Source organism: Monodelphis domestica, chromosome 1 (assembly GCF_027887165.1).
Source record: "Monodelphis domestica isolate mMonDom1 chromosome 1, mMonDom1.pri, whole genome shotgun sequence".
NCBI classification, from domain to species: domain Eukaryota; kingdom Metazoa; phylum Chordata; class Mammalia; order Didelphimorphia; family Didelphidae; genus Monodelphis; species Monodelphis domestica.
In genome coordinates, this window is record NC_077227.1 from 472,949,932 (window position 1) to 472,961,822 (window position 11,891).

The following is an 11,891-nucleotide window of genomic DNA, read 5'->3' on the forward strand; positions in this document are numbered from 1 at the left end:
TCCCTCTAGTCCTCTGTATGACCAGTACTGTAAGGACCACTTCAGTGATGGCCACTGTGACCAGGGTTGCAACAATGCCGAGTGCGAGTGGGATGGTTTGGACTGCGCCGACAACATGCCTGAGAAGTTGGCAGATGGAACCCTAGTGGTGGTGGTGCTCATGCTCCCAGAAAACCTGAAGAACAACTCCTTCCATTTTCTTCGGGAGCTCAGCCGAGTGTTGCACACCAATGTAGTCTTCAAAAAGAATGCCAAGGGAGAATACATGATCTTCCCCTACTATGGCAATGCAGAGGAGCTGAAGAAACACCACATTAAGAGATCTGCAGAGAGCTGGGCTGACATGCCCGGTACCGTCTTCAATAAAGTGAAAACTTCTCTCTACTCCCGAGTTGGAGGGAGGCAGCGGAGGGAGCTGGACCAGATGGACATCCGAGGGTGAGAGTAGAGGGTTTTATGGGACCCAACATTCATCATCTTAAATCTTTGTTTTTATATCATTTCCATTTCTCAGCATTGCCATCTTATGATTTAAAAAAAAAAAAGAGGAAGAAAAGCCAGTTCAGTAAAACTTAATCAATGGTCAAAACTGACATTATATGCCCCCTACTCCACTTTGCAAAGAAGGGAAAAAGATAACTCTCATAAGAGGATCAAGTTTAATCAACATTCAGTCCTATTATCATAATACTTCTATCTCTGTTACTACCTGTAACAAGTTCATTTCTCCTGACTTGGCATCAGTTTCTCCATGTTGTACTAATGTGAATATCACATGAGATGAGGTATATATGAAACTACTTTGAAAAGGAGAGATGATCTGAACAGCTCTGAAGGGTGGTAGTTCTTGGAGGGGAGGGAGTTCCTCCTAGAATTTCCTTTCTTGAGTCATATGTCCATCACCATTGAGATGGGGTCATATAGAATCAAATGTTGCTTTGTCTAGAAACTGCCAAGCTTTTCAGTGGCAAAGTTTTCTAGGTCAGAGACTTTTTTTTTTGCCCTATCTGTTCAGAAGGATTAAAAGAAATCTGTTGATTCTGGGATATAGACTACCAAGCAAAGGGTTTAGGGGAAAGAAAAGAAAACTGTACTGCCTTTCTCACTTGTAGCCAACCATCATTCTTACTTTTCCTTGTGCTCTATCCATACAGATCAATTGTCTATCTGGAAATTGATAACCGTCAATGTATCCAGTCATCCTCCCAGTGTTTTCAGAGTGCAACCGATGTGGCAGCCTTCTTGGGGGCTTTGGCTTCTATGGGGAACCTTAATATCCCCTATAAAATAGAAGCTGTACAGAGTAAGTGAACCCCAAAAATCCTAGGGTATGCCTCGTTCAGTGGGATGTAGAATAGAATTTTCCTCCTCCTAGATTTCCTGCCTGGTTTGTTCATTAGCCAGTTCTCAGGTCTATAAAAGCCTTGAATTATTTTTTTTTTTGAGGGAGTGGGTTAAATCTGCCTTAATTTCTCCAAAGACTGGAGCTAAAACAACTTCTCTGCCGGTCTGATGGGTGTCCCACTTATGCTGTTCCAGACTCTGGAAGATTTTCCAGAGCTCTGAACAGAGTACAAGAGAGACACCCCATGGTACCAACAGTGCCAGCTATTAGGAATGGTACATCTTAAGAGAAGTAAGCTTATTGATAAATCATAGTAACTAGAATATCTATCTTTCTGTCCTCATCTACTCTTCACATTCTACTGTCATCCCACCCCCCCGCCAAGCCTTTTTCCTTTGTTGGGTATTATTTCAAAATCATTACAGCTTAAAAAAAAAAGAATTGATCCGTGTCATGTGAGGAGTTGAAGTTTGTATCTTGAAAATCCCCCCTAAATCCTTTGTCTTAACAGCTCAATGCAAGTGCACTGATTTGAAGTTTGCTAATCCTTTTCCTTAAAGGAGAAAAAAGTAAAAGCTGTCTCCAGATACAGTGGGCTAGTGCAGGAGAGAATTTAGTGATATTTTGCAATTCTGATTAATCATGTATAAAATGACCTTATTTTGGGGGAGAATGATATAGAGCTAGTGAGTTACCTTTTATGAACTAATTTCTCTCTATCTGACTACCCCGGTTGCTGGCTTGATATGTAGCTCAATGTTCTGGTGCATTCCTTTGCCCTGTTCCCTTGTAGGTGAGACAGTGGATTCCCCGGAGCCCTCACAGTTGTATCCTATGTACGTGGTGGTGGCTGCTTTGGTGTTGTTGGCCTTCATTGGCTTTGGTGTTCTGGTGTCAAGAAAACGGCGCAGGGAACATGGCCAGCTGTGGTTCCCTGAGGGCTTCAAAGTGACCGAGTCCAGCAAGAAGAAACGGCGGGAGCCTTTAGGCGAGGATTCTGTGGGATTGAAGTAAGTCACACAGCGGGGATTTTAACCCATCTAATTCTAGGGAAAATGGGCAGAGGTCAGGCAGAGGGTGGGATGTTGGGAACAGGCACTGTCCTCTTTAACTGGGGCAGTGGGAAGAGCTTTCCCCCAGGGAAACTTCCCCTTTCCGTTTCTTGCATGGTGGATTATGTTCTGTGAGAGCAGTAGCCATTCAGTGTATTGAGCAATTGTAGATGGGGTCCAGAGGGGAAAGAGCTGGGGAGGAGTCTTGTGAAATGTTCCCAGACTCTCTCAGTGAGCATAGTTCACTCTTATCCTTTCCTCTACCCTTTCCAAAGACCCTTGAAGAATGCCTCCGACGGTGCCTTGATGGATGACAACCAAAATGAATGGGGAGATGATGACCTGGAGACCAAGAAATTCAGGGTGAGCTCTGCTGCCTGCCAGCTGGTGATGGGTCAGTGAGAGGCCCTGATAATGTTGGTTTCTGATGCCCAGGAGTTCCTAGTATTTGGATATATACTTAGTTGAAGCTTTCCTCCCTGAAGTACCTGAAGCCTGATTTCCCTACCTGACTCCCTTCTCTTCTTGTCCAGTTTGAAGAACAAGTCACACTTCCAGACATGGATGACCAGACAGATCACCGGCAGTGGACCCAGCAGCATCTGGATGCTGCTGACCTCCGGATCTCCTCCATGGCTCCCACCCCACCCCAGGGCGAGATTGATGCTGACTGTATGGATGTCAATGTCAGAGGTCCTGGTAAGGAGACGTTTCCTCCCAAAAGCTCCTCACACTTTCTCTACTTTAGCATAGTTCGAAGGTCTATTTATATAAACAGCCCCTGGCACAGTCCTTTCCCCAAATCCATTAGCAGCATCTTCTCTGGCATGCTCTAATTCCCACCCCTTTTCCTCCACCACACACAGAAGGTCAATAGCAACATGGTGTGATCAACATTCTGAAAGCCTGCTCTGTTGAATGGGGAGGGGAAACTCTTTTCAGTTCCGTTAGATTTCAAGTTCAGAAAAGGTTGTGGGAAACTTCTCAAGACTCCCAACACAAAAGTGTGTGTGGTCCACCCCCATCCCCAGCTTTCTCTCAAGACAATTTCAGGTTTTGAGTAGCACATGGAATATCTGAATGTTCTTGCCTCCAGGAACTTACATGTCACCCAGGCTGCCTCTCAAGAAGCCAGAGCATTATTCTCTTAGTCACAGGATTTTTAAAAACATCATTCCATATGGGCAAATGTTGCTTTTGATGGGTGAAGAAACAGAGGTGTGATATTAAATGAAGTGAGATGGTGGGGTCATTGACTGAACTGAGACTAGACTCCATGGGTTCTTTTTGTTAAGCTTCACACTCAAATAAAATTTGGATGAAGAGTTATATTTTGTCTTGGAGTGCAAAACTGACTGCAGCAATATTAGACTAAATGGACATTCTCCTGCCTCTCTCATAGATGGTTTCACCCCGCTGATGATTGCTTCCTGTAGCGGAGGGGGCTTAGAGACAGGCAACAGTGAAGAAGAGGAGGATGCTCCAGCTGTCATTTCAGACTTCATCTACCAGGGAGCTAGCCTACATAACCAAACAGACCGAACTGGGGAGACAGCCCTTCATCTGGCTGCTCGCTACTCCCGTTCAGACGCAGCCAAACGTCTGTTGGAGGCCAGTGCAGATGCCAACATTCAGGATAACATGGGCCGGACTCCTCTCCATGCAGCTGTATCTGCTGATGCTCAGGGGGTCTTCCAGGTAGGTGCCTTCCAGGTGCTCTGAAGCATCATTCTTTGTCTTCCCTGAATTCTTGGGACCAAAGCTGGGTTGGGGGCACGAGATTCATTATGGAGTCCCTCATAAGCCCCAAAAGGTCTTAGGTGAAAATTATTAGTCTGGTTAGAGGCTGAGAAGGTATCAATCAATAAACATTCAGTAGCCAATATGTATTGGGCACCATGCAGAAAGTGACCCTTGAGCAGAGTTTTGAAGGGAACAAAGGTTTCTAATAGGTGGAAGTGAGATGAGCATGTGTACCAAGGGCCAGCATGAAAGATTCAAGAGGGATGGAGAATGGACACCAAACCTCTGTACTAGAACTAGAGAGAGGTGGGGCATTCTCAAAACTTAAACAAGGCAATCATCCTTCACATATTAGGTTGTAAACTTATGGAGCCTGTATTAGAGTCTATAAAGAAGGGGCTTAGATAAATGTTTGATGCAACTATAGCATGTTACTAGAGAAAGCAAGAAATATTTGGGAACATCCTTAATCTATGAGATGATGTCAAGGAAGGTGACCCCTCCCAAATAGTGTCCTCATAGGAGAGTTTGCTAGGGAGTTAAGGGAGAGGGGGGAACCTCGAACTGTGCTCTAGAATCTGGTACCTAGGTGTCCCTGCGAGCCTATGGAACAGTGTATGGGGTCTCTTGGCTCTCCTCCCCAAGCCAGCAACATCCATATCCAGCCAGTCTTTTTCTTCTCTTTTTTTGTGGCTCCTTCCTTTATCTATAGAACTATGTACTTATGCCAGAGTATTACCTGTGGCCGTGAGGTGGGTTTACTGTGGCAATTTCATGTTCTGTGCAATGAATGAATATGAGGCTGGGGAACCTCCAAGGTGATAATAGATTCTAATTTTGAGTTGCTGCTCTGTAGAGGGAATAAGGTATAAGCCATTTTTCCCTTAAGCAGGAAGAATGTTCTTTCCCTGCTGGCCTATCAGAATTATGAAGCAAACTGGTTACATTTGAAAATTGGGATTTAGAATCATAATTAGAAGAAGGACCTCTAGAGGTCATATAGGCTAATTTTAATTTATAGATAAGGACATTGAAGCAGAAAGGTGAGGTCATGCAGTTCTCAAGGTCATATAATTAGTGAGCAGCTGGATTCATGCAAATGACAAAATAAGAAATGATAATTTACTATAAAATGCCAGTATATGATGATGAGCTTTCTTAATGCATCTAAAATAAGATTGATTTACTTATTTATATACCACTGTTTGTGTTGACCATGACCTACTTGAAACCCAGGAGCAGTTTCTAATGGAAATCACAAACTCCCTTTTCCCCATGATTGTCTTTCTTCCTCTTTTCCTCTGTTTGTCCCTTCCCCCTCTATTTCATATCTCCTCCATGCCATTGAAGAGAGTATGACAGTGTTCACACACAGAGTAGACATTTCTGGCTCAGTAGATACTTTTTCTCCTCTTTACCTTTTTCTAAGAATGCTCAGATCTAAATAGGTTGTTGAACCTTGTACTCAGGGTCACCCCTGGCCTAATGGTAATGTAACTGAAGCAATCCTAAGGCTACCAGCCACTAAACTTGGCCTTTTCCCCCCCTCTCTTCTGTATCAGCTTCTCTTCTCAGGAAAATATCATAGACATTAGAACTAGGAGGAATTTCCATGATCATCTACCCCTACCAATTTAACAAGAGAAGAAAACTTGAGAGGCAACTCCGGAAAAATTCTGCCATTAGACACTTAGGATCAATCACTCAAAGTTCAGGAGGGAATTTAAATTGCTGTGCCCCTTCTCCAGGGGAATTTTCATATGATCACCCATCATGGAACAATAATCTTGGCCTCTGAAAAGGGATTTGGCATATTTGGTGTGGTGAGATTGACAGGGGGTTAGAAGAGATACTTTTTTTAAGTCATATACATATCAGATGGCCCTGTCCCTTCCTTTGTTGCACCCCCCATTCTTCATTCAGTTAGGCTCTTTCTATATTTCAGGCCCACTATGTGTCCAACCCTGTATTCTTTGGTCAGGCACCTGATCTTTTCCTGCATGTTTCTTTAGTTGTGTTCTTCTCTGTCATGCCCCTGACTCTTAAATTCTTGTTTTCCTTTGGTACCTAGATCCTGATCCGGAATAGAGCTACAGATCTGGATGCTCGAATGCATGATGGGACCACTCCATTGATTCTGGCTGCCCGCCTGGCAGTGGAAGGCATGCTGGAGGACCTGATCAACTCCCATGCAGATGTCAATGCAGTTGATGACCTGGGTAGGTCCTTCGGGATGGAAGTGGTAGTAAGAAGAGAGCCTCAGGGATGGAGTGGGGTGGTGTTTTCTATTTTCTTAACTGCTTAAGTATGTTTTGACCTACTTCCCTTATTTCCCTTAGGCAAATCTGCCCTGCACTGGGCTGCTGCAGTAAATAATGTCGATGCTGCTGTTGTACTGCTGAAAAATGGAGCAAATAAGGACATGCAGAACAACAAGGTAGACAAGTCTGCATGGCTGCATGCCTATAATGACAGCTTGGGCAGGGTTGTGGGGGAAAGTATTGATATTTTAAAAGTTGAGTTTTATCAGATCCTAGAGTTAGAAGATGGTACAATGTCACAGGAGGACCTGGATTTGAATCCTGACTGCTATTTACTAGCCATGGGACCATAAACACTTAACCACTAGGCCTCAGTTTCCTTATCTACAAAATGAGGATGTTTACTCTAAAGAATTCTATGTACCCGTGTATATGACATATATGTATACATGTGAGTGTGTGTCATTTATGACTAACTCTGTGACCTTAATGAAATCATTTAATGTATTTGGACTAGATGATCTCTTACAATCTCATGCAGTAGTAAATCCTTTGATCCTGGGTCCTTAGGTTCAGCCTTCTGCTATTGTATGGCAATACAAAAAGCAACTCTCATATTCAATCCTCCTGCCCGGAGAGGATATTTGGCCTCATTCACTCCTTCCCTCTCTTTATATATTTGAAGATAAAGGTGAAGTTGTGCCCTCCAGCTTTTTCTTTTCTAAAGAACCTCAGTTCCCTTTTAGGAACACCTGCTCCATAGGTATCAGGATTGGTGAATGTTACCCCAAAGGGTCAGGGAAAGGATAAAGATAAAGGGAGAATGATTTTTGGTTTCAATAGTACTGCTTTTCTTTTTCTCTGAAATAATAATTTTAAAATAAGTAAATAACTAAAGGTAAAAGTATAATGGCAAGATAAGGACTTGTTCCAAAGTCATTTTGGTCTGAACCCTACCAGAGAAGATAAGGAAAATGATGGTGACAAATACTAGTAAAAGTAAGGTTCCTTCCGGTTCTAAATCCTATGAACCAATGACTTCTGAACAAGTAGAAATGCTTTCCCTACCACTTTGAGAGATTAGAATTTCTTCTTTCTCATTTGATCCTCAACCCAGTAGCTCAGTGACTAGGGGAATTGGTATTGTTAGCCCCTTTGTGCACAAGAGGAAGTGGAAGCCAATCTGCCTAGCTTTACCCAGCTTGTTCTGTTGTTCCTTCTGGATCTAGATATAATAATTTGAATCATCATTCAGGGTGCCAAATAATTACTAAGTTTGATGTAGAGAAGCATGAATGTTTGCTTTGAACCATTTTATATTCCTCCCTAATTATGATATGACTAATATTGAAATCCATTTGCCTTTTGTGAACTCACATATCCCACTGGAGAATGGAGAGAGAGCTCCCCTGGGTTAAAACATTTACTTTGGATAAAATGGAAAGTAGACTATTTTGTTAGACTCAGAAAAGCTACCAAACATAATCTAAACTACAGATGATCTGGGTTATTATAGAAACACTGGATTTGGATGAAGACCTGGGTTCAAATGTGTCTCTGCCATCTAGTTGTCACTTCTATTCTTCCAGATCTGAGTGTATTCGTTTGTAAAATGAGGGGTTTGGCCTCTGTAAACTTTTAAGATTCCTTCCAACTCTTTAAGATCCTATGTGCCAGGGCTCGTAATTGCAAATCATTCCAGAGAGTGGGGTTTCAGTTCATCTAAGGTACTATAGACTTCTCTCCTAAACAGCTGTTTGTTCTGTGTCTCTTCTTCAGGAAGAAACGCCTCTGTTCCTCGCAGCCAGAGAGGGGAGTTATGAGACTGCCAAAGTTCTGCTAGACCACTTTGCAAACCGGGACATAACTGACCACATGGATCGGCTGCCTCGAGATATTGCCCAGGAGAGGATGCACCATGACATCGTGCGGCTTCTGGATGAATACAATTTGGTGCGCAGCCCGCCTTTGCACAATGGGTCACTGGGAGCACCCACCTTGTCTCCTCCCCTGTGTTCCCCCAACAGTTACATTGGCAACCTGAAGCCGGCTGTTCAGGGCAAGAAGGCCCGGAAACCCAGCACCAAGGGACTCGGTTGTAATGGCAAGGATGCCAAAGACATCAAGGCCCGCAGGAAAAAATCTCAAGATGGGAAAGGTTGCCTTTTGGACAGTTCCAGCGTGCTGTCCCCTGTTGACTCTCTTGAGTCACCCCATGGCTATCTGTCAGATGTGGCATCCCCACCACTGATGACTTCTCCCTTCCAGCAGTCCCCATCCATGCCCCTCAACCACTTACCCGGCATGCCTGATGCCCATCTAAGCATCAACCACCTGAACATGGCTGGGAAGCAGGAGATGGCTGCTTTGGGTAGCGCCAGCCGCTTGGGCTTTGATGCAGTGCCCCCTCGCCTGTCCCACCTTCCTGTTGCCTCCAGTCCCAGTGCTGTAATGAGCAGCGGGTCTATGAATTTCGCAGTTGGTGGAGCAGCCAGCCTTAATGGGCAATGTGAGTGGCTCTCACGACTCCAGAATGGGATGGTCCAAAACCAGTATAATCCACTCAGAGGAAACATCCCAGCTGGGCCTCTCAACCCACCTCCCCAGAGCCTCCAGCACAACATCCTGGGGCCACTCCACAATGGCCTTTCCACCACTACTCTGTCCCAGATGATGAGCTACCAAGGCATGCCAAACACCCGGCTGGCCACTCAGCCCCACATGATGCAGGCCCAACAGCTACAGCAGATCCAACCACAGCAAAACTTGCAACAGCAGCAAAATCTGCAACAACAGCAAAACTTGCAGCAGCAGCAAAATTTGCAACCACAGCAGCAGCAGCCACCACAGCAGCACAACACAAGCTCCACCACAACTGGCCACATTGGCCAGAGTTTCCTTGGCAGCGAGTTGAACCAGCAAGACGTCCAGCAGCTGGGGAGCAGTAGCATGGCTGTCCACACCATTCTGCCACAGGAGACCCAGATCCTGCCAACAACCCTGCCCTCTTCCCTCTCTCAGCCCATGACTACCACTCAGTTCTTGACACCACCATCTCAGCACAGTTACTCTTCCCCCATGGACAACACACCCAGTCACCAGCTTCAGGTTCCTGATCATCCTTTCCTAACCCCATCCCCAGAGTCACCAGACCAGTGGTCTAGCTCCTCTCCACATTCCAACATCTCCGATTGGTCAGAAGGCATATCAAGCCCACCTACAAGTATGCAGTCACAGATAGCACACATTCCAGATGCTTTTAAGTGAACACATGGTGTTGTCTAACCACAAAACTTGAGATTTTTTTTTTCTTTCCTACGAAACACAAGAGGAAAGAAGACATTTGGGAATGCTATGAGGATGCTGTGATTTGACTGAAGGATTCATTTTTCTTTTCTTTTTTTATATGTTTTTATACAAAATAAAGACAAAAATTTTAATTTTTTTTAGTATTTATTTATGTACTTTTATTTTACATGAAAACACTGCCTTTTTTATTTATATGTTCTATGTAGTGATAAAAAGTCCAAACATTTGTTTCAAAACAAAACTAGATGTTTAGAAAAATGATTTTCTTTAATATGATGATTTTTTGTGTATTTGTAAAGATAAGCAAAGATTCATGATTTAGAAGTTGCTTTTATTTATTGATACTCTTTCCAAACCCAGAGGTAAATGATAGGGAAGGGAGAGAGGAGAAAGTTATTTTTAAACCAGCTATGCAGAAAAGTTTTTAAAAAATTCTGTGAGCCTACAGTTTTCCCTGGCCCCATCCCACACCTACCAGTACCACCTACTGCCTTCTTGATCTTTCCAGTGTTTTCTGTATCAATGGGTTAACATTTGTCTCTGCAAAGTAGAAGTTGTAAAATATACATTTTTCCAAAAACCTAACAGTAGTCAAGGAAAGAGACTTTGAGTCCTTTAGCAGAAGTCCTTTTTAATTTGCATGTCTGGCTTTAATATGAATTTGAGGTATCTTAAAATGGAATGATTTGTATGAAATTTTTTAAAATGTTTCCTTTGGCATGCTGAGGATACATTTTATGGTCCCAATCATGAATCTTTGTTTACAGTTTCAGTATTATGTAGTTTTGGGTTCTTATTCTCTCAAAAAATAAAAGGTTTGGGGTTTTTTAATTTTTATTTAAACACTGATATGCAGGCAATCAATTGGTCCTGCAGACCTGTGCTAATTATTAAGCTAATAGAATTCACAGACCATATGGCACCTGTTCATGAAAAAAAAAAAGAAAGAAAAACAGGACTGTGCATGGCATCAACAAAGGAAAAGAAACACCTCACTTTTTTAATGTCTTTTTTCAAGTTCAGCAAATAATTGACCAAGCAGGTTCTGGGATTGGGGTTTGGTATACCACACCTTGATTTTCTGCTCCTATTTTTTTATAGGAAGTTTGCCAGGACACTTTAACTACCTGCATAAAGGTTTTCTGGTGGGTTGTTTTTATTTTTTTAAACAAATTCATTATACCAGTCTAGGCTGTGTGCTTGAGTCAACCAGACATCCTTTTCAGCTTTGGGATGCATGGTGTTTGTGGTAGCCATGTCTGGTTTGGAGTATGCACTGAAGCCTCTGGTCCTAAGGACTAGAGAAGAGTGAGTGGAAAATGCAGCTGAAGACTTGGATAATGAAGTTGTTTTAAATGTAACTTTGGCCATTGGACCCTGTCTGTTCAGAGTAGTGCATCTCGGTTAGGAGGTGAAATGCTCGAGCATGAGGGAAGGCAAAAAAGAACAACTTTGTAATCTAATGTATAAGCCTATGGCAATTTAAATGTTTGTAAATAAGTTTTTAAAAGGTGGATTTTGTTTCAAAAATCTAAATGAACAAGTCTTAAATATTTCATGCCAATTAGAGATGTCAGAATATTTCTCTGCCTGCAACTGAAGAATCTCCTAGATGTGCAGGGATTATATGTTTATTGACCAAGAAAAGAACTCTCCTCCCTGATGGCCAAGTCAGATGGCCAGTTTTCCAAGCCTGCACCTTCCCAAGCAGTGATGTTGTGGCATCCCTAATGTGCATGACTAAACATCAAATGATGTTGATTCTTTTCATGTTTTATAAACTAGACTGTAGTTTACAGAAGAAGAAAAGAAACTCTTTAATAAAGTTATCTACATGCAAAATTGTAGATTATAAAAAGTTATGTACTTTTTGTTTTGTTTTTGTTAACTGATTTGTAATAAATGATGTTGTTGTCTAGATTTTACTAAATTTGAGCATGGTGATTGGTGGCCTCTCCCTTCCTTTCATTTGGATTATGAAGCAACAAAAGCCGAGTTCTCTTCTATAAATGAGTGGTTGAAGGTCAATGGGAAGTTAGAGCCATCAAACTGCATTCCTAATTCCCAATTCAATGGAGATAACTTAGGGTATCCCCATTATCTCTTCAGAAGTAATGGGAAATCTCAGAACAAACTAGAATGTGTTCAATGTCTAGGCTACCATTTTGAGTGTTCAAATAG

At 42.7% G+C, this 11,891-nt stretch overlaps 1 protein-coding gene across 1 annotated transcript in view; it reads left to right on the plus strand.

The window, feature by feature from the left end:
- The window catches only part of NOTCH1 (notch receptor 1), a 78,149-nt gene extending 66,495 nt beyond the window's left edge, over nt 1-11,654 (plus strand). Inside the window, exons 26-34 of the mRNA XM_003339653.4 lie at nt 10-438; nt 1,155-1,303; nt 2,139-2,355; nt 2,673-2,760; nt 2,931-3,096; nt 3,800-4,095; nt 6,212-6,359; nt 6,480-6,577; nt 8,181-11,654. Of these exons, the coding sequence (XP_003339701.3) occupies nt 10-438; nt 1,155-1,303; nt 2,139-2,355; nt 2,673-2,760; nt 2,931-3,096; nt 3,800-4,095; nt 6,212-6,359; nt 6,480-6,577; nt 8,181-9,668 (3,079 nt within the window). The 3' untranslated portion in view covers nt 9,669-11,654. The remainder of the gene's footprint in view (nt 1-9; nt 439-1,154; nt 1,304-2,138; nt 2,356-2,672; nt 2,761-2,930; nt 3,097-3,799; nt 4,096-6,211; nt 6,360-6,479; nt 6,578-8,180) is intronic.
- Nucleotides 11,655-11,891: the final 237 nt, after the last annotated feature.